The following is a 25,526-nucleotide window of genomic DNA, read 5'->3' as shown; positions in this document are numbered from 1 at the left end:
GATTTTGATGCTATCGTAAAAGTGCCCGTAGCATTCCCATTGAAAATGAGTTTGACCCGAAAACGTTAATACGGTAAATCGTAAAAGTGCCTCTTTCATTGTAATTATGCTTTTACACAAAGGTTTGACTCGGGTACATTCACAAAAAAAGCCTAGGTTGCATTTTGACGAGAGTTTCACTTTAAGAAGTCATTGAAAATTTGATCTCATGTTAATAACCATCTACCTTAAGGGTGGTGTTAGTAATTGCTTGGTGTTGTGATGTGTGTGGGAGTAAAATAAGTAAGCTTCAATAGCAATAGTTTGCCTTTTTGGAATCTTTTTTTGCTCTGAAGAACTGTCAATCATTTGGTTAATGATGGTTTTTTTTTATATTCTTAACCATAAGATTTTTTACCCCAACCGCAGTGAATGAAATCATGTCTGTTCATTCTCAAACCCAGTCTGGCTGTCATGAAGTGGTGCTGGCGCTGACGCTCTGGGGCAAAGACCTCCGTGCGATAAAGGTGGGGTTGACCTTTACTGAAAGTTCTGAGCCTGCCATGAAGAGAGGGGAGACGTGGTAAGAAGAGCAACGGTGCAAAGGAGGGGGATGGGGCCCCGAGCTCTGGTGACTGGGTTAGATACTGTGTGTGAGAAACTGCAGCTATCTGACCTCTGACACATGACACGCCGGGAAGATCAAAGGGCATCGGTGTTTGGAGGAGCACTGATGGAGTAGAGAGCGAGGAGTAGGAGAATACCGAAGTTGAATACAGAGACTTAAACTTGGAGAGGCACCAAGTTCAACTGTAAAAAGCAGCAAGCGGAGATAAAAAGCTGAAATGCACCATGACAACTGATGTTGTCATACCAGTTTGTAGATGTTGCAACAATACATAACCCCTATTTTTCTTCTGCATCTCGGAGCGGCAACAAAGATTGAGTCTGCATGACCAAAAGCGGAAATGGAGAGGAGCACGAGCCCCTGAGTTAATGGAGTTAGAGCACTCAAGCACAAATAAATTAGGTGTAACTTTGAATAGAATTTCTCAGACTAACTCTGTTAAAGTTAGGCTAATGAATGTAATTGCGTGTAAATGTCAAGTGACTGCCTCCAGTGAACGAATTTCGCAGCCCACTCTTTATTCTAGCTGATGAAAAGCATTGATTGAACCGCCTGAATCCTCCGTATGGATGCGGGCCCACGCAGTGCGCCACCGTCTCCTCACACAGCTGGACGGCTGAGTCCACACCAGCCAGAGGTGTGCAGCGAGATCCTCTTACTATACATCCTGCAGGGCAATGACTGTAAGTTACTCACAGTGAGTCGGGTTGGGCTCTCTGTCAGCTAGAAACAAATGTTATCCAACAGAGCAGAAAGGAAAAGAAAGGGCCATGCCCGATGTAGTCCGTGAGTGAGATTCCAGAAGGAGCTACCTCGTCTACAGTGGAGAGGATGGGCAGGGAGTCAGCTGACCTCCCTACAAGGAATGTGTCCGTGGAAATACTACAATGTACCGTCTCTGTTCAAGCAGGGCTCGAATATTGAACTACAGCAACATTGTCGCTGGCCATGTCCGTTCCTGATCGGCACTGTGTATGTGCAACTCTCAACCGAGATGAGAAGGAAGCGAGATGGCTTCACTCGTTTGCTACTTCCTTCCTTTCTACAACCAGGTAAACTTGTGAGAGTGCAAAGGGGTGATCCGTAGAGAGTGAGTGAGGGAGTCCTGCAATGACTGACTGATAGTGATGTCAGGCAGACATGAAGTGATACGAGCCCGGGGATTACAGAAATAAGCGCACGCCTTGATTCGGCTATTGTCATTTGAATGATCCGATAGCGATTCATAAAATCCAGACATCATTCTTTCAATATAGCAGAAAGTTAACAACCGCCAAGTGGGAAATGCAGAGTGAATCTGCAAAGGCTTTCTGCCACCCTGGTGAGTAAAAGTTTGTGTCTAAGCAGTCAAGAACTATACTGAGAGTCTCTTATTGTGTTTTGGTTCAAAACTATGGATCCCATTAATTTCTCGATAAGCAGATTTTAATCACAAATCGCTGAATCCATTTCACTTAAAGTAATGCTCCCAGTTAGAGGGCTCCTTGTCCCCTTTCAACATTAGAAATCCCAGATTCTCTTTCATACCCAAGCAAAATTGGTATAATATTGAAACGTATCGACTAGATTCAAACTGAAACCTTTTGAAGTCGAATGGAATTGATTTAGAAAATCAGTGTCAACACCCAACCCTACTTGTTTTATACTAATATAAGCAATGTAATTACCTATCATTCTACTTTAGACACATCGGTAAGTGAGGTTTCCATTGCACGTCACCCGGCACAAAACTGGGACAGAGAACAGTTAAAACCAGAACTACATTTGCATCTGTAAGTCATTGTTATTGAGTCAGAGTTCATTCACCCAATCAGTCACCCTGGTGATATAAGCAGTGACATTTTGAACAGCTGTGATAGCAAGGAGTTGACACAGTGCTGTTGTTTTAAACCCACAGGAGCATCTTGTTTTGGAAAGGGGATTTCTGACTCCAGGCTTTTTCTCTGTTTTTGGAAATGTTGTGCTAGTAATCAGAGTTTTTCAGGATATTGCCAATGTCTGAATACAGAATGTCTGAATTTTACATCCTGTATGTAGCCATTTATACTGGAATTCCCCTGTCCCACAGTTGCCTGCTCACTTTCAAACCTGGTCCAGAAATAATAAAATATGCTTCTCAATATTGTGAGATTCACCTCAAAGTTTCATTTCCTCCTGACTCTTGCGATCAAACTGAAATTCCAGTCTCAAGCCCGGGCGGGGGGTGCTGGTTTACAGCAGGGCCTCCTCATTTGCCCCACCACAGGAATATATAAACAACACCCTCATCAGGGGCTTCATCACGGCTGCTCATTGACCCCCCACACATCGCTTCCTAAGGGTCCTGTCTGGGGCATCCCCAGGTCCCTGGTCGCGGTTAGACGTGGAGGGCCCCTATGATGTTTGTTCACTTGTCAGATGGCATTTAACAGGCTGTGTGGCAAGACAACAAGGCAGGTTGTAGAGGCTGGGGTCATCGGAAACGGGTGTGCAGGCTGTTTTTTAAGCAGCGAGAGTAATGGAGTATACATTACTGTAAATGTTTATGAAGGATTATGTTAATCCTCGTGTTTAGATTGTTGGAAAGATTAAACAATATACGACCTGATGGACAGATTAACAGCAGACCTCGAGTGTGAGTTGGTTATTATGTTCTTTAGTCATCTTCTGACCCCAGACAAGCGGCGGAGACGCTGCGGCAGAAGGACGGGTGTTGCTTATGACACATTGACAAAGTCATATACCACATAATGAGACACTTTTGTTGGATCAGCTCTATCCAATGATGAAGGTCAATTATTATAAAGGAATTTGAAGTTGTTGCATAAAACAACCCAGCCTGTCAAGTCATGTTTGTTCAACTTTAATAACAAGACAATGTTTTTCTCTTAATTTTTACAGTTTTAATTATTCAAGTTTCTAAATTAAAAGGTAGCTCCACCAATTTTGTACACATTTAAGTGTGTTTACATGTCTTGGGGAGTACAGCTATATATGTGAACTAAGTTGCATAAAGCAAATTACGGCTAAACTGATAAATTACCTCCAGTGATGTCACACGGTAGCGAAGTAAGCATCGTGGGAAATGTAGTTCTGAATAGGAAAACGGTGAAACTCTGGTTCTGCCGACTCGATTTTGATCACTACAGAAAGATTTCAGCAGTGTTATAGGAGTGCAATGATAGGACAGCGGACTGCTTTTTCAAAACCTGCTGGCTACATTACCCAAAATGCAATTTAGCCAATGAGTGACATCACTAAAAGCAATTTATTGGATTATACTCAGTAGTACTCATTTTCTATCTTTTCAATTTTATAATCTGTGTTTGAGAAAATATTCAGACTCAGTGGCATGTTTAACTTGCTGCAATGAATAGTTTTCGCTGCTTTGATATCACACAAAGAAAAACATTTGGTGTACTTGCCAGAGCAGTATATTTGTAGAAAGAAGATGGAACCCCCAAATAGACGACCTCCAGCGTCTTTCTTTTCAAGTCCAGTAATATCAGATATTTCATGGCAGTGTTTTCATGGAAGTTTTTAAGTGTTTTTCAGTATTAAATCTGCTTCTGTCGCGATAAAAGAGATGAGCTAAATGTACGAGTGTGTGAATATGTGTGTGTGTGCCAGGTACTAATTTATGTTGGACTTCTCTTCAGGGGCCGCTTTTATCTGGCCTGGAAAAACAACTGGTGGAAAGGGGCCCCTGTGGCAGGCCCTGACTCCGAACAATAGCTTCGATGCTGATGATTTGCTCTGCTCCACTAGCTCATCAAAATGTGTTTTTTTTTTCTGTCTAATCAGAGATTTTCAAAGGATTTCTGTTTTGTTCTTGTGGTGATGCGACCGATATCAAGCCCAAACATACCAAGCATCTCCCAAAGATAATTATAAATTAATTACAGAGTTCATTAGTATTGGGCTTTATTGTCAGCTACTTGACAGACTGTCCAGCCGTTGTTTTTGTCTTTGAGACAGGTGGTAGCAGAAACATCCAGTCATGCTGCATGTGAAAATGACACATGCACTTGGGGTTTAAAACCACAGTGTTGCTAAAGGTCTGTGTTAGCAGATTAGAGTTCCCACTGCATGTGTTTAGTTAAAAAGAGAATGGGAAGGACAATTACCCCAAATGTCCTTAGCTCACACATGGAACAGTAATCGTCTGGATCTGTTTCATGTTCTTCATTTCTAATTCATGCTGAATCTAGGTTAAGCTTCTTGTGGGATGATTATTTTGAAAAGTTTTTTTTTTTCTTTTTTTTCTTAGCAGCCTAAAGCCTTCTACTTCATGCATGTTGTGTGTTAGATTGTTATTCAGATGGAGGGGCGTGTCTGTTTTTTGTTGTTGTTGTTTTCATTCTACAACGCTGATGAGAAAAGTTTTTTTTTTTTTCATGACAGTGAATTTGAAACAAACGTACACATATTAGGATTTCAGTCTGGAAAATGAGAATTGCCTGAGCCGAACAGCAGGAGCCCAGATGAACCAGTCATAGATCGGGAATGTTTTTGGACTGGAAATGATGATGACGATAAAGGCTTGATTTTGTCTAGTACTAAAATTAGAAAATAAGACAAATGATGCATTTGTCCATACATATGTCACATTTCTTGTGAAAAAGGCAAATCTATTATAGCCCCAATTAATAGATAACTGGATTATTGTCAATTTGGAGCTGCAATCTTTAGTGGATTAATTGATTAATTGATTAAATTCACACTCAATACACACTAAATATTTCCGGTGACCGAAACTTCTGGTTTGTCGCAGACTAACATGAATGATGATAAAATATTTCAATCGTGCGGCTCTTCTAGACTTTCAAAATTTTATCTGACAGGATGGCTTAAATTCTGAAAATGAAATGAATCATTTTTCGGGGGGTTTTGAGGTTCAACAACAATTATCCACCTTTTTACAGACGCATCTTTTACAAAGTTATTATGGGCCCCAGTGCATCACTTGATGATGTAATTACACGGTTTGGCCACTATGAAAACTGGCTTCAAGGCCTGGCACTCTTCCTGGGGCCATCTTCTTTGCTGAGGAAGTTCCAGGCTAGCCAACTGCTTTAAATACTCCTCCTCTACTCGTTGGTTTTACTGGCGGGCTAAAAACCACACCGCCATCCACTGTATAGGAGTATATAACATCATGCTATTCACTGACTGGTGCGCTGTCTTGAGTGATTGAGAGCAGGATGTGCAGCTCCATAAACAGAAAATCAATATGTGGTGTCCAATGTTGATATTGTGGTGGACCACCTCAAATAAATGTATGTGTGGGAAACACTGATGCCAGAGCTGATGCATGCTGCGTGATGCATCTGTGTGTGACAAGGTGGGTGGGGCTGGAGGGCTGATGATCTGTGTGTGCTGTAAAATTCTTATTTTAACTTCCTGGGCAGGTCTCTATTTAGCTCGGGGGGGTCGCCCAAGTAGAGCCTATGTATGGGAAGCACTGCACATTCAGGCAACACAGAGAGATAAGAGAAAATTAAGGCACATTAACTAATAGAAATGTTAATACGACCTGTAGGGTTGTAACAACAACAGAAATAGTGTCAAGAATGATAAATCAGCTCAAAAGAGAAGTTCGGACTCCTTTCTCATCTGTGCATAGCTAGCCAATCACAACATGAATGTGATATGAATGCCTCACTGTCGGTTTGACAGAACTTGTCAAACCCATGTCGTCAGTACCCACACAAGGGTGTGAAAGGAGGGGGGTTCTGTGGCAATCAGACCATCTTACAAGGACTTTTGATAAAGCATACTAGCAGCTTAAAGGGCAGTATGTTGGGCTTAGAACTAATATCTGTTTTTACTAGTGGACTAACACTTTCCTGTGCTGATGTCTCATTATAGACTGCTGGACAGTGCCAACTGGCTGCCTGGTTGTTCCTGCTGTCTGTCTCTGCTCAGTGGTTTGCTGGCTGCAGGGTTTTGCTCCAAAAGTGGCTCGACTCCAACGAGCTGGCATTCTTGCTGCCGCCGCGGACTTGAGCCTCAGGCCATGTCCACATTTAAAACTCCCTCTGGGCCTCAGATTATATAATGTCGCCCTCTGGTTCTCTGTAGCCGACACCAACACGCATGGATGCACACATGTAGATGAACATGTAGACAGCCAGATACACACAGACTCATGTTGTAGTGTGGGTTGTCGCTGTTGCAAGGCAGAGACAGATAGTACAAATACAATAGGAACTGCTTTAGATAATGCTAAACATGATACATCTCTATTTTTTCTTGTTTTGAAGTGCAGGACAGAACATACAGTTGTGAAAAGTGTCAACTGAGGTCTTGCACGTTTTAATGCAAACTATTGGCTGGCAGCCATTTGTTTAATTTCAAATAAAAACATCTTAATGAGCAAACTTGTGACATGCTCATATCAGTTACGATATGCTTTAGAAATATTCAGCAGTAATTTAGGGAACAATGCGATTTGTTGTTAAATGGTTAAAACATGATTAAAAACTTTTCGGGAATGCATGCACGGAGGTCCTTATAGAAAACACGACAGTAGATTGTCTCGACTGTCTTTTGTGTTCATTGTCAAACGAGTGCGGTGCAGAAGGAGCTCGGCTCAGAGGTATCACTACCTTTGCAGATCTCTATCTGTACTAATCTGCACTACACACACAGTGCAAAATCATGCACTGTGACAAATGCGATGCTAGACCTGTGACCTGTGTGTACATCAAGACAGCTTTTATTCTGATATTTACATATTAAATGTGTGTGTCCCTGGTGGCTGCTCTACAGTTCTTCTACTATGCACCTACTGTACAATATAAAAGCTGTGCTGCACTCGAACTAACAAGAGACGCCTGAAAGTATTTCAAAATGGCCCGTTTCCTTTTCACATATAGGCTGCAGCCGTTTCACCTCAAATACCCTGACTTGCTCTTAGACGTCTGTCCAGATGGTTGGAGAGCGTGAGCTGGGGAAACAAAGCAGATCATTGGCTGCTCTGGCTCTGGCTGGAAGGGTTTAGGGCGGTAGGTTCAGAGGCTACCAGGCCAGCTGAGCACAATGAGGTCACACTGTCCGGGACTCAGCCAGCACAATGAGTACAGCAAAAGAGATCTGCAAAAGGCACTCATTGCCTTCCTATGAAGCACTGAGTGACACCACAGGGTGTGAGTCAAGATATGCTGTGCATTTGTGTCACATGGCCAATTCAAAAATATTATACATTATATAATATCAACTTACTTTTGGTATTATATTGTTTTTTTTTTCCAAAACTACTCTCTAAAACATGAGCCACAGGTTAACAGAAGTGTGCAAAAATGATTGTATTGAAAATGTGTTATGTTAGCATTCATAAATAAACAAGGGGTGTCACTGTACTCTCTGCAGACTTGAGGGAGTCACTTGGAGATATTAAACTGATGATCACAATAGAATGAGAAGATATTGCAGCCTCTCTGCTAGGCCAGCTCCTTTAAATAGTCACTCTCACAAGGTCTCAGAAGGCCACCGTTGCCACATGTCATCACTAGTGAAGTAAGGCTTCTCTGTTGCCAAAACAAGTAGGCTCTGCAAATGTGCTTCTGCATAAAATACACAGACAACCGTGTCTCGCTTCATGTAAATCCCAGGTACCCACGTGATGGTTGTGCTTCTCGGTGTAAGGCAGGCGAATGACACACTGCTATTTTCTGGGCAGAATGGCGGAGTCCAGCAGGGTCCTGTCACCTGCAGTATATTATGACTCCCTGATTGATCCCACTTCATAGTGACTGCTGCTCCATCACTCAGCCTGCAGGCTGCTCTGCTTAGTCACAGCTCCAGTCAGTGACACAGAAATAACAGATTGCTAAAGCCTGGTGTTTCATCAAGGATATTCTAACCCAGTGACACTTGCCCAGGTAGCAAAGAATTACAAGCAAAACACATAAATCATAGCACAAGACTCAATAGTAATTTATCAAGAGCATCATCAACCATATAACAGCATTCAAATTCACTTCATTAGCAATGGCCTCTTGACTGGTCTGTGACAGCCGTGGTATGGAAGGTTAATGGGCCTGGAAATGAGTGTTTGTCGAGCTGTTAGTCTGTGCTCTTCTCTCAGTGGAAGGCATTCTGAATCTGTGTTGGCTGGGCTTCACACTCAAAAAGATATCCAGCAAAAATAAAATAAATAATAAAATATTATGATATTAATTCAGTGAGGAGTCTTCGCTCCTCGGTCACTTTTTATCAAGCATGGATGCAAATGCACATTTCAAAAGTATGAATACCAGAAGAATGATTTCTATGGCTGCTAAAATGATTCATTTATAACTGGCAGCGATTCGATGTCATTGACATTTTTTTCTTTTCATTTGACGTGATTCATTTTTCTCTCTCATTTCTTTCCACTTATTGCTGTACAAAAAGGGAAAAAAATTGAACATGGAGGAAAAGCTTTTTTGCTTTGTCAGATCAGCCCCCTCTGACTTTTTACAATTACACCATATTAATGTATGAGCCCAACATCCCCAGGGGAGCTACTTTGAGCTTGTGAATATTAACATTGTTTTCTAGTATGAATAGATACTAGCTTTGCAGAGATTATGTTTGCAGTACTCATATAGTCAGTAAGAATCTGCCCTTCTCTGCGTACACATGTTTAATTTTAAGGCGTAACAGTTGTGTCTGCAGCCTTAATGCTGTCTGCAACCTTGCCACCGTGTTCTGTCATTTTGTCAGTGTCCAGCTACTTTAGCGCAGAGGTTTTCAATCTGTGAGACATGCAAAATTACTCAGACATGATACACATTTTTTTTTTTTTAGATTTGGTGTGACTTTCACTTCTCGAGGATATAGTTGTCAGCAAAGTACTTCTCGAATGAACTTCGGTGCTTGCCAGAGAATCAACATGTGTTTTGAGTTTCCTTAAATTGTGACAGGTCACTGTCAGGTCAGTTTGTTTATTCTGTTTATTCAGTCATGAAAACATATTATTTATTGAGTTTGTTTAGGCATAAGTCAGTCAAGATCTTTCCTTTCTGATGAATATTTCCTCCCCAAAACTAAACCTTTAATGACAGGAGGTGTAGAAAAGTGAGGTGGGTCAGTGGGGTGGTGCAGTGTCAGACTTTAATAAAAAAATCCCTGCTTTCTAGCGATTGTCTCCGGTGTCTTGACCATGTTTGATTTGTCTGTTGAGCCACCACAGTACCGTCCATCAGCCAACATCTGTACAGCATTAACAGTACAGCACTACAACAGTGACTCAAAGTACTTATGTAAAAACAATCCACACACCGCATGTGCTTGCTCACGTAAGGGATATATATATATACAGTGGAGAGCGCAATACTCGTTGAGGAGTGTGTTGAGACTCAGAGGTGTTTAGTCGATGTCTGCAACAGTGTTGACAACATCTACACAACAGCCCCCCACGGGCCTGTGATCACCTGTGTGAAAGCAGCGATATAATGCCCGCCGGAGACTATCATCTCCTTTTATTTGTAGTGGCTCATCATCGCAGCCAGCAGACAAAGATGAGCCTCAGACCTCCACTGCAGCTCTGTGGGTGACGGGCTACCCGGGGGCATGTGTAGGCTTTATCTTTACACGATACACAATTACGTTTGGTCTGTCAGTCCGTGTGTGCTTGTCTGTCCGAGAGCGCAACACAAAAGGCACAATTCCAGCTCTCCTTAGATTGAACACGAAAAAGCTAGTCCATGCCGCCATCTGTTCCGTCATACGTACGCTGCACAGTTTGGTCCACAAATCACTCGGTCATTTTTTTCAGTGAAATGTTGGGTTCTGTGTAAAAGAAAAAGATGCTGACATTTTCAAATGACCAGCAAATCATTAGCAATAGTTTCAAACGGTTTAACACTTAATGAAAAACACTATAAGCCTTTGGATAAAAAGCAATACTGTTGATATGATGTTTAAAGGTCCAGTCTGTAGGCTTCAGTGGCAGCGAGCAGTGAAGGCTACCCCTGCCTGATTCTGTCCTACGGTGGCCACTGAAACCCCTCAAAAGCAGTCAGTGTTAGGTTTGTCTGTTCTGGGCTACTGTAGAGAGGCTTATGCTAAGGTAAAGAAAACCTGAAAACACAGTCCCGACTATCATATTCCCTTTCTGCCAATAGAGCCTCCCCAGTCAAACACCCTGGACCTTAGCTCTAAGGCGAGTGACTCTGTTTGGGTTGAGAACGACCTTTGCGCCAAATCCTGCAGCAGAACTTTCCAAGAAGTACAATGTCATATCAAACTGTCCAGCGACACACTCTGACCCTTATCCCCGTCCGTGCCCTGTACTGTGACTTTTTGATCCGTCTGTTTGGTATTTAGACGTTATTTGCAAACAAACAACAAACTATACCGTAACCGCAGACAGATGTCCTGTTGCTTCCAATGTGCCTTTTTATGTGGTTATCGTTCATTTATCCACACCAGTAGTGTTTCCCTTGACTCCCCCTCGGTTATTTTCCGATGTAATTGGAGACCTTGTGTTTCTGTGTGCGGGAATAAGATCACAATATTTCCTGCTGGCCTCAAGCACGCTGCGTTGTCCGCTCTCAGGTCCTCTCCCCTTCATAAATCTGTCATGGTCCCTGGACCCGACCGGCGGTTCTGCGTGTGTGTTCCCCTCAATCCGATCCGTCAAGTTCTTCCCAGTTTGAGATGACTTAAATTACTTTAAGCTTTTCAGAGTTCATGGTTTCTTGCCATTTAATTTGACAAAACTCTCCATAGCTTGAAGTTTCTGAAACCACTACGCGTCCATTTTCACCCTGCTGCTGTCTGGATACACGTGCTGCACAGAGCAGCTTCTTTTCCTCAGGGCGTGAGTCTGAAAGTTCTAAATCCATCCTCCACACGCCATTATTAAAAGATGGTTTCATTACAAAGTTTTGTTTTTATGACGTATACAAGCATAAATTTTTATAATTTTTGTGTTCATGAGAAGCATAACAGGACAACATCCTGGTAAATTAACTCAGTTTTGAGAGTGCTGCGTGTGACGGCGTATGCTCTGTAACCGTGGTTATTAGTCATGGGGTCATACTTAAGTGGAGAAAAATTAAGTGGGCCATATCTCCATTAGCTGGAGAGCTGGTACTAATACACAATAACACACTCTCAGATACACAAAAGTACAAAATGTACCTCTAAATGCTTCTTGCCAGTTGCATATTTTGAGAGATAGCTGGTTTTCAGCGCAATCTTCGTCCATTTCTGCCTGGATGTCGCCGAGAGATAAAGAAAATGAGCTCATCCTGCTAATGTGAGGATGTGATGGTATAATTTTCTGCTCTGGTCCTTGTGCAGCTTGTTGCATGGAGATGACACATGTGAGGAGCTGATAGGAAAGAGCTGCAGGGCAGAGATGTTTGGTTCACAATGTGATTTACCCATCGGATGTCTTCCTTTTTTTTAGTGTTAATTTAGTTTTGCGAGCCATATCTAATTAAGGTTTTTCCATATTCAAATGTGAGACAATGTGCAAGCCATGTGTCACCACCTGCACACTCAACGCGTGCATGCGCGCGCACACACAAACACACACACACACACACAAGTGCATTACTGAGCTAATGAGTGATCTTCCTCATGTTGACAGCGTGATTGGATGTGGGCTGGAGCATAGCAACAGGACCTCAGGGCAGGTTAGATGGCACAAAGACCCTCTTGTAGTCGTCTGTCCCTCCCTGTGAGCTCCTGGCACATTCGCTTGTCATGTGCTCCTCTGTGACAACAAGTCTCTCATGTCTTCCTCCTCTGCTATCATTCCGTGATTGTGTGTGTTCAACGTGAATCAGTGGTCACATTTGTTCGACCCTCTGTCAGTGGCAGTCGGCAATTTCCGAGTGTTTGATCCGTTTTTTGTCTTCCCCCCTCCCATCCAGCCCCATCTTTAACCTCCACGTGTGGTCGGACACACTCGGAGTCAAAGTCACGTTTCTCTGAACTGATCCATTTGCAATTGAAAGTTAAAGTGGACTCTGCAATCCTTTAAATTTGTGTAAATGAACATGATTATTCAATTCAAATCTAAAGAGAGCCTCAACGATTTGTTTATTTATCTATTTGTCGGTGGTGAGAAAATTAACTGTCAGCAATCTGGAGGCGTTACTTTGGCTTCCGGACGTTTTCCTCATTTTCTGGCATTTTATGTACTTGCTGGTTACTTTCACCATTAACCAATAGAGTAACTGATATGAAAGTAATAGTTAGTTTTAGTTCTACTGTAGATGATTCACGACAGTGACTGCGTTTGCTCCGTCTGCCTGCTGAAAAAGCTGATGAGTTGACAAGATGTACTTTGGCCAGCCTGTTGTGTTTGCATGCAGGAGAGCAGTCGGCCAGATCTGTGCCGGTGATGTAATGAGGATGTTTGACCTGGATCGGATAATGTGTTGAGCCCTGACTGCTGCTCCGCACTGCACTGCATTTCGAGGTTTAGCTGTTTCCTAAACCTGTGTTTCCACCCTGCCCCATGGCACCACCACCTTCCTCCGTCTTTTCCCTAAACAGTCCATCTGTTTAAACTATTCACAAACATTGTCCTTTTCACGCTCTTGCAGCTCTCGAGGTTATTTTGTACAGATGACGAGTTTTACCAGCTTTTAAAGGAGCTTTTTATTTTAAAAAATATCCCTGATGGGCCGCAGTTACCGTGGAAATTGATGCAACCGTGTGCACTGGACATAACACCGGATGTAAGTTATGGACTTAATTTTACACGTGGCAGTTTTACTCTGGATGTTATTTATAAATGTTGGTGCCTCAGAGTGGGTGTGATAATACATAGCCTCTGTCATGGAGCAGCTGGACTGAGGGAGCATGGAAGTATAGCAGGGAGACGGGGGAGAGGGCAGACAGTGGAGCCAGTTGTTTATTTTAGACCTCCTTTATTGACCTCGCCAAATAAAGAGGGCAGCATCAAGAGTGAACTGTGTGTTCATTCTGATCAGTCGTACCATTTCTTTGCAAACCACTTTTCAAAGTAATTGTGAGCCTCAGGCAGCAAGTGTCATTTGGCTACTGTATAAATAAACAACTGTCAGTAACGTGATTTATCTTTACATTGATTTCTTTTTTTAAACAATTAGATGATGCAGCTGTATTTGCTCCTTGCCTTGTTTAAAAAAAGAAACAACACCTTCTTAAGTATAGTTTCCTTCATATTAAAGGTGGAATATGTAATAATTGGACACCCTGAATCCATACTCTTACAGGGCAGCATATCTGCTGCCAACTTTATTCTTTTAATAGCTCCATGATTTTAGCTGCTGTTAGCTTGGTAGCTCAGTAAGCTGTGCGGCCAGCTGGACTACCAGAAGAGTGTTGGTGTTTGCACGGGAGCTTTTAACTGCTGGGAGAAAGAGGTTTTCAGGCCTGGGGCTAGTGGGTCAGCACGCTAACTGTAGCAGATCTCTTTAACACAGTACAAAGACCTCTTTGACATAACGTCAAAACATTTTTGAGATGTTTACACTAATTTTCCTCCATGTTGCACCTTTGAAGGTGTATGGTTTTTTTGCTTTAACATATCTTTTTGATTTAAGTGCCGATTGCACAATTATGGCTATAGATTAATGACTGTTTCGACTGGCGTCCTATAAGCCTTGCTTTGCAATTCTGTCTGCCAGGGGATATGAAATCTCAAAGGAAAATTAAGCTTGAAGGAAAGTCAAAAAGTTGTCTGTTTCCACTTTTAGGAAGGAAAAAGAAATTAAATCAGCCTAAATGTTTGATTTGTTGCCCTTTTTTCTCTGCAGCATTTTAAGATTTTATGAAAGGCTCAAGGAGACAGTAAATCATGTCACGCCAGAAACAATATGATTTCCTCAAGTGAACATTTGTTTTAAATGACCATGCCATGTTTTGCACATTATTGCCTTGTTTATGATATCATCATGTCATCTACAGGACACCTGACATCTCTACTGAATATTATCGAAAGGAGTCCTCTGTAGCTATGACACATCGTGATAGATGATTGAAACTATGAAGACCAGACACCCCACCGATCCCTTCATGTCAACATGCATGCATAGATATTTTAATTTATCTCAAGGCACAGTAGACTATGATTACGATCAAGTTGCCAACCAGTTCAACCTCCAGCGAGGCTGTGTGTGTGACTGCACCACAACAGAACTCATCATACTCATTATCATGCATTTCATGGAAAATGGCAACAAAAAGAGTCAGAGGGCTGAAGGGGAGTGAACTTGAGCTGTTGAAATCTTGGTGAACTGGATGATGAAATATGACTCTTTAAATCAAAGCACATTGTAATAGCTTTTGTCTCTTTGCCATGTTTGACTCTTTCTGCCGAAGCAGATGCTCCCATTTCCTGTCATACAATTTCACTGAGAACGACACGAGGCAGCTGAGCCAGTAGATAAATTGTGAAACACCACGCACTGCATAATTTTATCTCTTGACTGTCAACAGCAACTGGCCCAGACTAGAATAGACTCCCTCAACTTAGCCCAATCAGGTGGAGAGTCTCAATTAAACCTAATAATAGCTGATTTAATAACTAAATGATTGATAATTGGCCGAACGATCTCAGTGTGCACCGCAGCCACGAAGTGAAATAAGGATGTTGTAATTTTGTATCTTCCAAGCAGCCATTGGAGTCACTCCGTGCCTCTAGGGTATGAAAATCAACTTGTGCAGACTTGAGGTCTATGTTTGTGGTGTTTGTTTGCCCCCCAGATGGTTCACACATAGTCTGGGATAAAGTTTCAACACCTAAGCTCTGATAGACGGCTTCTAAATGGCACCACATTTACAAGATGCTCTATGAAGTGTGAATTTGGCATATTCATGCATATTGCATCAAACAGGTTGCTTCACATATTGGTTGGAGATATTTTGTTGGAGCTTCCCACATGTAAACAGCGACAGAAATCTTTCTACTGAACTGATATGAACTTAAACCTACTTAAGGACACAGGACGACTGCATCCATCAATCCGAAAGTCTGATGTGCAGTGTGTGTGTGAAGTAGTTGTCAGTAAAGTTAATTGACCTCAACTGTAAATAAAAACATGCAAAAACTCCTGCCTGGGTCTCTTAAAACACAGTGAAACTCGCTGCAGCATCACACGGCATGATGTCTCTGTTTGCCCTTTTTGATTCTGGCATTCACACGGCTTTGGTGTAAAGGAGAGAGTTGAGGTTGCTTTGAACGGTGGGTGGCACAGTTTCCTAACAGGAAGCACTTGCGTTGATGAATGGCAGTTTTTCCTCGGAGGAAAGAGTGGGTGACACAAGTCGGTGTTTAATTTCACTTTGTTCACGTCGCAGCCGGTGAAGCGAAGACGCCGGCATGTTCTGAAAAACTTGGGGCATTTAAAAAAGAAAGGAAAAAAAACCAACAACTCTTAGCTGGGCTTTAAAAGACCCATCACACCCTGCTAATATCTCGCGGTTGTGACGAAGCTAACTGAACACGACGGAGATGTCAATTACGATTCAGGACCAATTCAAGAGGGATTGCAGTGTTGTTTCCGTTGCTTAGGTGGCTCGTGTTGTAATATGAAGCACACTGGCCCACAAGTGAAGCTCATCGGAACAGATCAGTCAGCAGAGGAGGATGTCTGCTACTTAGATTGTTTGGTCTGTCCTCACACAGTTGCCCAGAACCTCTCCCTGTTTGGAGGCTCATGGTGTACTGAATGCTCTGTGTCTTTGGCAGGACAAACCGGGGAGGGCTTGGCTTAAAAAAAAAAAGTCTTTTTGTTGACTTTGTTGACTTTGCTTGTTTTCCAACGAGAGCCGGTCGACTCAGTTGGAGCTCTGACGTTTCCTCCTGTTCTGCATTTAATTTGCTGCTGGAACTGATGAGTATTAACAGATGCTGTGATTGCGATTGAGACATGATATATGTGCTGTTGTGACAAGACACTGTGAATCTGTCTCAGCCCGAATAAACTTGTCCCGGTTAGAATCACACCACTCGGCCTTTGAGGCAACAAACAGCGGATGATTTAGTGCCCGCTCTAGTCGTTAAAATGCAGTTCAACAAATGTCAAATAGGAATTTTTGAGGTTTTCAAGAACAACAACAGCAAGTTGAACACTCAAGATGGAAGTGGAGTTGCTGACTGTGGTTCCACAAACAGAGAGAGAGAGGCTGACATTCATTATTCCCTGAAGAAAGAATGAGTATTGGGTATTTTATTTTAGCGTGAAGTGGATTTGTCTGATCTTCAGATCTTTGATCGTTGTCCAAGTTGCCCACAATCTACTTTTCAGCGGTATTGAATGTCCTCGTCTGTTTTGTAACTTGTAACTCATTGTCTAGAGGTTCTTGATTGTGATTAAACACAGAGTATGACATTTCTGCTGCAGTGGGAACAAAAAAAGTTGCATGGAATCATGGGAGTTGCTGTGTTTATTGTAATCAACCACCATTGCTGATGAAAATCCACGTGGCTTAGGCAGAAGGGTTCACAGGCGGGTTAAAATTTAAAAATTTTACTGAAGTTACATTTAGTCATGCCCACTCACTTCCTTCCTCACTACCTGACGCAATCTGGTGGTTAAAATGATCCCCAGAACTAAAAAATGGAACCAAACACAAAACTAGAAATACAAAACGAAAGTTCCAAAAGCTGAAGTTTACTTGGTAGCTTGAAGTTAACGCAGGAGCGGCAGTCAATTGGCGGACAGCAAACTTACACGGAACAGGCATAAATCTCAGTCAGAACATGCTGTAGACTTACATAGTTGAAAACAACTAGAAACTACGATGGCTGTTATGATGGAAAGCAGGTCTGCGATGAAAACTCTGGCAAAATGGGTGGTATGAGTACTGAAATGACTGCTTGTGTAACTGAAAACAGGTGATGAGTGAAACTGGGCGGGAAACTGAATACTAGCAGGAAGTCCAACGACAGAACTGCAAAAAGGTACAAAATAAGTCCATCGGAGTCGGCAAAGTTATATTGTTATAACGGTGAGCGTCAGAATATAAGGGTTGAATCAAATGGCAAGCACCCTTGTTTTAACTTGGATAGACTTGTGCAGCGATGTAAACCTTTTATCTGCACATATAAGAATAGATAGATGACCAGAGAGAGCTACATTCACCCTGTATGGGCTGGTATGGAGGACCCTGTACAGCTGGTTAGGACAGGGTTTGGATTTGTTTGTTTTTAAGCAGTTGTGTAATGCTCACTGGAAAGCCATTCTCTTGATTTCTCATCCACCCATTCTCAACTCGTAAATATGCCACGATTCTGCACAGTGGGTGAAAAAGAAAACCAATGTAGTGGTTCCCTGCATCCTTGCCAGCGCTGTGTGAAGGGACCGAAGGAGTTGACTGATTTTGCTTAAACCTGATGTGGAACTGCGGGTGGTTTGGCATCTTGGAGAGTAGAAACACTGGAAGCCGGGATGGATTCATTCACTTAACTGGCAGTTCACCAGTCGAGTGAAATGAGTATGTCTGTTGTTGCCATGGAGTTGGATTGGTTTGGATGCAGCATTCGGCGCTGCTGTGTGTGTGTGTGTGTGTGTGTGTGTGTGTGTGTGTGTGTGTGAGAGAGAGAGAGAGAGAGAGAGAGAAAGAACGAGACAGGAAAAATCTGTTGGCAGTGCGGTTTGCAGTAAATTCAAATTGGGCAACAAAAAGTGTGTGAGAAGCTTTGGAGATAGAGCCAAGGTCTTTCTCCCTCCGTTGGAAGAGAATAGCAATAAAGATAAAAGAATGACAACTGATGATCTTTGAAGGTGGAGCCAAGGCAGAATAGGGTGTGTGTGTGTGTGTGTGTGGGTGGGTGTGTGTGTGTTTGTGGGTGTGTGGGTGTGTGTGTTTGTGCATGTGCAGTGAACATCATAAACGTCTTTTGCAGAGCTACTTGTGTCTTTTCACTGTATTGAAACTCAACATATAACCATCCTTGTCCTCTGCGACAACATGAAGATGTTTAAGCTGAGATAATAACCTCTTATGTCTCCTTGAGAGCCTTAAGCTCTCAAGTAGCATCACTCTGTTTCCAAAAAACTGAGCCCACAGTGCTTCATTGTCACTGTAGTGCATTAGTGAGCACTGATATGAATCTCATATCGGAGTGCACTATAATAATTGCTGGTCTCACTGCTGGTATCAGCACAACTAACCTATCAATCGCTGACAAAGGATATCAAAGAGGGACTTGTCCTTGTGCTTTGCAACCTCTTTGGATTTTTTGAGTCATAACACCATCGGGTGTGACAGTATTTTGGTTTGAGACACAGGTTGATGCTGGTTATACCACACGGATCAGTGCGCAGTGTCAGCAGAGCATGCAGACCTGTTGAAGAGGTCAAACTGTCAGTCACATGACATAAGGGCTGCTTTCACTTTTCCCAGTGAGAAACACGCAGGAAAGCTCAAAGGCAACTATCGAAGGAAATTGCTCCCCGGTTTCAAAGTGGAAGATATATTTTTAGTTCACGAGAGAGTTGAACTGAACAAACAAGCAGGATCAGGTCAAGGCACCCAGATCTAGACAGTAAAACATATTTGTGTGGAGACGTCTGCCGGCATGTGTGTTTCAGCTTTTCTGGAGTGGAGCTGTCTCCGCATGATAGGCCCGACTTCAGAGCAGAACGTCATGGCTATCTCTCAGGCTGTAGTTCAAAACTTCACCCAGCTGCTCTGACACCCAACAGCCTCTTGATCATAAACTGGGTCTGTAGACTATATACAGATCTCTGTTTTCAGCTAGACGTGCGTATCACTCCATAAATGGATCAGTTGAGTGTTTCCGAGATGAAATGTAAGAAAAAGACAAAAAAACAAAAGGTATCGACTTGACCTCAGTAGACAGCACGTGAAGAAAAAGTTCATGTTAAGACCTGGATTATGGTTTTGTATATCTGGCTTGGTTGTGACGACACTGTGCTACCAAGTGATTGCTGAGATCTCACAGCGTGACGACAATCAAAATCAGTGCATCAAAACAATATATATTTTCATGCATTTTTCTTTCTTGTCAGAACCCGGTGCCTGTATCATTCATGATGCAACTTGACAATCAGCAGTTCAGTCGGAGGTTTTGGTGTGTTACGCCTGTTTTGCACTGCTCCGTCAGGATTCACCAAAAGCTTTAGGAAGTGGAACTCCACAATACCTGTAAACAAACTTTGATGTGTCAAATCAGTGGAGTTCCCCTTTTAAAAAATGATCGACAACATTAAAAAATCAGAGCCGACGCAGACTTACTCCCATGGCACCTAACCCTCCAGGGGCAGTTAATGTCATGGTTTTGCTCGATTGAACATCACGCCTGTGTTTTTTAAAATGACCCACTCTGGAGACCTTTCAGTTTCTGAAATAATGAAACTACCCTGGTTTAGCGAGTGCAGAGAGCTGACACAGAGACAGAGTGATGGTTTTTTTAATGAAACCAACTCGATGTGCTAGAACTCTTTGACCGACTGTACTTGCAAGAGTCTGCACACTCATGGTGCAAAGAGGGATTGTTCCACAGACTTTCGGTTTTACCTCCAAATAAAGCATGAGCTAATCCAGCCGTGCTGCTGGCTGCCCGATGTTCAGCCTGTCCAACTGTCTGACTGCTTATTTTGTTTTTATATTTTTACTGATGTCACCGTGTTATCATGTGCGACGCTATCAGAGCCATAACAACCAAGCAAAGCAAATGAAAGAAGGAGTTACAATAAAGAATACTTTTTCTTATCCATTCACATTTAAAGTATATTTCTGTCCACATCTCTAGCAGCTCTCATCAGTTTGTGCTGGTTGTCTGCCCAAAATATCTTTTTGATTGATACATAACATGAGTTAGAGAGCTTCGCTTGTGTACATTCTAGCACTGGGAAATTTGATATGTTACGTTAATTTATTTATTATTTTTTTTGAACATGTCCAAGAAAACTGGAATGAATTAAATCTGTTCATTGGACTTTCCCTATCAACCTCTAATGCTTCTTGTTAATGCTCTGGTCCTTGTGAAAAAGAAAAAGATAGCTTCCTCAGAAGCACCCAATGTTGACTCACTTCCTCTCTCTCTCTCTCTCTCTCTCTCTCTCTCTCTCTCTCTCTCTCTCTCTCTCTCTCTCTCTCTCTCTCTCTCTCTCTCTCTCTCTGTACCCGTCTCTCTCTCTCTCTCTCTCTGTACCTCTCTCTCTCTCTCTCTCTCTACTCTCTCTCTGTCTCTCTCACCCGCTCTCTCTCTCTCTGTCTGTCTCAGGTTTGCGGTGCTCCTCTTTAGAGTTTCCTGCTGGTATATGGTAACGCAGAGCTGAAGGCAAGAGGTAAGGTGGATTTTCTTTTCTTTCTTTTTCAACCCGCTGTCAAGTTAGTGGTGAAATGGGCAGTGTTCAGGGTTTCCTGTGAAAAGATGTTATAGCTACCACTGCAACAATAGAGAAATCCTGTGAATTACAAATGGAGATCAGCAGATTTGTAGCATGCAGAGAAACGTGACAAACAAAACAGAGTTTTCAGATTTCATAGTTTTGCCTCGGGTTTGTGCCAGGGCATTTGGATGTTGCGATTATTCAGAGTGAAACAGCTGCAGGGAAGCATCTCACCCTCCTGCTCGAGGTGCTAATGGTGGGCAATTAGCACCTGGAGCCTCCTCCTTAAAGGGCTGTTAAAGAGACAGACGGACCAGTTTGTCTTACTGTCTTTTGGCAGCACAGCGAACACCGTTTAAAGCTTTAGCTCCCAGCATGCTCTCTGTGTCTGTGTAATACTGGATGGTACAGAAAGCAGATAGAGTTGGTAGAAAAAGGATTCACGCTCTTCCTGTTCGATTCCTCCTCCAGTCAGCTGATAGTGCGAGTGTTGATGCTCACTGCTGATGCCCTCACAGATAAAACGTGCACATTACTCATTTGGTAAGTGCTTAATTGTCTTTTGAAATAATAAAAAAAAAAGCCATTCAGTTTTGCCTTCGCACACAAAATCTGAAAACAACCTGCATGTTTACGACACAGTAACAGAGGAATTACACTCGTGTTTGTGAGTTTACAGCTCATTGTTTCTGGTAGGGAATGTGTCATCAACCAGCTCGGTAACATTAGATGATCTGATTGCATTACACATTAATGGGTATGTTGCTGAGCGCAGGTGTGACACAGCATACCTGATCACTTTTTAGTAGCAGAGGATGAAGAGCATGTCACTATAAAACTGTGTACGTAAATATAACAACTATCGTTTGAATGAAGCGTTACACTATGATAATCTGAAGTAGAAATAACATGGAATATTATTTATGATTGGTCTGACTGTCTTTCTGAGATGTTGTGCGTTTTATTTGATCCGTTCAGGCAAATTTCCCTCAATTTGACAGCTAAAAGTCCCTTAAAATCACCAGCCAAGATGATTTCTGAACTGTCAGAATTTATGGATCAAAGCTTTTTCTCCATGGAGAGGTGAGCCGCTCGTACAAATACTGAAACAGCGCTGTAGGTGCATGAATGTTGTTGCCTTCTGAAGTCTGTGCTTTAGTCTGACCTCTCCATTGGATAAGAACAAGCTGGTGGTTCAAGGGTCAAAAGTTCAGGACATATTTAGTGCGATATGAATGCAAGAGCATTAGCGCAGCCTGACGAGATTAGTGTCAACGGACGCAAACACCATAAGGAAGGGAATTATCTTCCTAAAGCTCGTCTCACCTAGACACAGCGATTGTATGTGGGCGCAGCTATGTGACTATGTGATCTATGTGACGCAGACTTGTGCCATGGCTCTCTGTGCCAGACGATCAGATATGAGATGTTTGCGACATGGTTTGGGAGTGTTTTCATGAAATTGATTTATTATTCCGCCAGCTCATGGCGTCATTAGAACGATGACTGAAGGTCAGTTGTTCAAGTCATGGGATCCTCTTAAATCCAAAGTGGTTTTGTTTTTGTGCAGGGAAGTGGCTTCCTGCTTCTCATTCAATATCCATGAAAAAGTGCCCTGTCCCAAATCAGTGTAACGCTTAATCAATGAGTAGCCTCTGTTCTTCTTTGTATAGGGAAAAGTAAGTGAAACCTCTAGAATGCCAGCAGCAGCGGCGGCAGCGTGGAAATGGCTTGTGGCTGTTTTGGATATCGTAAAACTGGAGTTTTTGATAGAGGAAATGAGCCAGAGAGAGATAAAGTGAAAGAGAAACAGACAGAGATACGGCAGATCAGGTCTGTTTGTTTCAATTACATAAACACGGATACACAAAAAGATGAACACAACGTCAGGGAGAACCACTGACACCTCAAGCACCTACCAATACACACACACACGCACGCACGCACACACACACGTACACACATACACCACAAACTTCCCGCGTACTCATATCGCTCAGTCTTTTACTGACAGTGACTCTGCCACTTTTGAGAAGGCTGAGTGGGTGTGTTGACTGGAAACAAGCCACATTGACCTGACACAAAGTCACTGTAACACTCTGTCGGTCTCCTGTGGAAGCCCTTAAAGGATAAGTTCACCCAAATATGACCCCTGTGTCATATCAGGGTGAAGTTTAGAGGTCCACAAAACATTTCTGAGGTTTCACAATCAGGACAGCATAACAACATTCTTCTAAATAACTGAAGTAGACTGGGACTTGATTTAAGATGTAAAAAAAAAAAAAAAAAGAAAGTCTCCATCTGATCCGAAACTTAGTTGAAGAAGACGATATTTACACTCTTGATGCGTCAAGTGTCCAGCAGCTACTCTGATGATTTCCCGCTTTAAAAGGCGTCTCAATAACATCTTTTCAAATCAATTTGGGATCCTGAGAGCTTTGGAGAGAAAAGAAAGTTAACAACGACAAGTTACAGTTGATGTTCAAGAGAGGGGTTGGTAAACAAGCAGCCAATTGAAAGTGAAACTTTCACAGTTTCCTTAAATGATCTCTTTTTTTCATCAGCTCACTCTTTTATTTAAGCTGTGTTCGTTGCGCTCGGTATAATAATAAACCCCCTTTTTTTTTTTTTTTTAAATCAACCTCAGGGTGTTGAAGATGGCAGTGTGGATCCAGGCCCAGCAGCTCCAGGGAGATGCTCTGCACCAGATGCAGTCTCTGTATGGTCAGCACTTCCCCATAGAGGTGCGACATTATCTGTCCCAGTGGATAGAGGGCCAGCTGTGGTGAGTTGCTCTGCAGCACCAACTGAATAAATGTGTTTCTGTGCGTCTGTGGGTGTGTGTGTGTGTGGGTGGATGTGTGTGTGTGCGCGCGCGTGTGCGTATATGTACAGTTATGCCCACACATATGCCTGCACAAATGTTGTGCTGTATGTTTGTCAATGAGTAGACCTATTAAGGGAAATCTGGATACAGTGTTAGTCTTGTGAAAGCTGTTCAGTGGCGCGTGAAGGCCAAACACGTCCTTCCTGGGAATACAATTAACTGGAATTAGCCCTCCACCCCTCTAGACTGTCCAGATCTTATCGGTCCAAGTGGATCAAATTATGAAAGTGTAATGAGTCATTTCACCGAGTTGTGACTCAAGTGTATTGTCGGCCCCTTCCTTCACGCTATGTACGTCTGATTGGCTTCTATGCCTGGCGCGATTCCTGGGGACTTGGCAAATTTAGAAGATTCGGACTTAGAGTTAATTTTTTAAGCATGTGTGTTTATTCATGACTGTTTTTTTTCCTATTTGTCTTGCCTGCATGCATGTGTGTGTGTGTGTATGTGGCTCTTATTAGGGATGCCATAGACCTGGAGAACCCACAGGAGGAGTTCAAGGCTAAACGCCTGCTGGATAGTCTGATCCAGGAGCTGCAGAACAAGGCCGAGCACCAGGTGGGAGAGGACGGCTTCTTACTCAAAATTAAACTGGGACACTACGCCAGCCAGCTCAAGGTAAATATTTTGGAAACATTCCTCACAGATCGTGAGAAGAGCACTGCACTGAAAGTTTCTTGCAATGTTTATGGACTTTCTTTTCTAACTTTTCCTGCTCATGCTGCCTGTCTGATAGACAGATAGATTTTTTGGTTTGCAGAAAGAATCGACTGCATGGAGGCTAGTAGGGCCTCCAGTATGTCAGAAGGAAAAAATATTGGAGTGTGAAGCGTCTACGCTTCATGCAGTCAAAAAGAACAAAAACAACTCTGGAGGAGTCTTGAAATGAGATCATAAAAATTCCACCTGCACAGACAGTAGCCACGTTTTCAGCAAAAAACTCACATCTAAACTTTTTCCAGTCTGAGAATAATAAAAAGTGGCTCGAAGCTGAGCCGCTGTCACCGTAGGTCTTAGGAAGAGCAAGCAAAGCACACAGTGTTTTAAGAACAGGTTGTATCTACCATGAGGAAAACAAGAGGACGGCCCAAGTGAGGGTGTTGGTAGCCAGCCAGCGCTGCTATTTATGATCGAGCTCCCTGTTCAGAGATCCGTTCTTCTGTTTGTCTTCTCCCCTCCCTGAAACCAGGCAGAAAAACAGGGGGAAGGGGGCCGGCTGCGTGGAATCAAACTGCAATCCTGAATTCCTGCAACTCAGTTTTGTGAACATACAGATGTGATATATGAAATGTGGCCTGTATGTCTTCTGTTACTTTACTGTTAGATTCTCTTTTACCTACAAAACTCCAATAATGTTGACACCCTGTGCTCTTTCTTCTCATCGCGGTCTGGTTTGTTTACTCGTAAAACTCGCTCGCTGAAAGCAGTTCAGTTTTAATGCAGCTACATTCTCCCACTTACAGCAGGAAACAACAAGAATGTCATCAACTGACTGCAAACACTATTTTCAACAGAAAGTGAAACCACAAACATCACTCATTATTGGTAAAAATGTTACTGTAACTCATAAACACTTCACTGTTGTGTGTGCGGGACAGTGTGTGTGTGTATGATAATGAGTCATGTGTCTATATGAAGTGCACCCTTCATCAGAGATGAGTCTCATTAGGCTTGTCTAATGGGTTTTAGTGTCTCTGTGCGTTGACTTGGGAACTTAGTGAGCTTCCTTGATGCGGGTAAATTGGTGAGTCCT

General features: G+C 42.6%; 1 protein-coding gene across 3 annotated transcripts in view; it reads left to right on the top strand.

Moving 5' to 3' along the window:
* Positions 1-25,526, top strand: part of stat5a (signal transducer and activator of transcription 5a) — a 54,862-nt gene that overhangs the window by 15,320 nt on the left and 14,016 nt on the right. For all 3 annotated transcript variants that reach the window (XM_030406724.1, XM_030406725.1, XM_030406726.1), the window contains exons 2-4: positions 20,778-20,841; positions 23,534-23,671; positions 24,235-24,391. In XM_030406724.1, the coding sequence (XP_030262584.1) occupies positions 23,544-23,671; positions 24,235-24,391 (285 nt within the window). In that variant the 5' untranslated portion in view covers positions 20,778-20,841; positions 23,534-23,543. The remainder of the gene's footprint in view (positions 1-20,777; positions 20,842-23,533; positions 23,672-24,234; positions 24,392-25,526) is intronic.

This window comes from Sparus aurata, chromosome 23 (assembly GCF_900880675.1).
Source record: "Sparus aurata chromosome 23, fSpaAur1.1, whole genome shotgun sequence".
NCBI lineage: Eukaryota > Metazoa > Chordata > Actinopteri > Spariformes > Sparidae > Sparus > Sparus aurata.
Note: the sequence above shows the minus strand (reverse complement) of the source record. Positions and strands in the feature narration are given on the sequence as shown.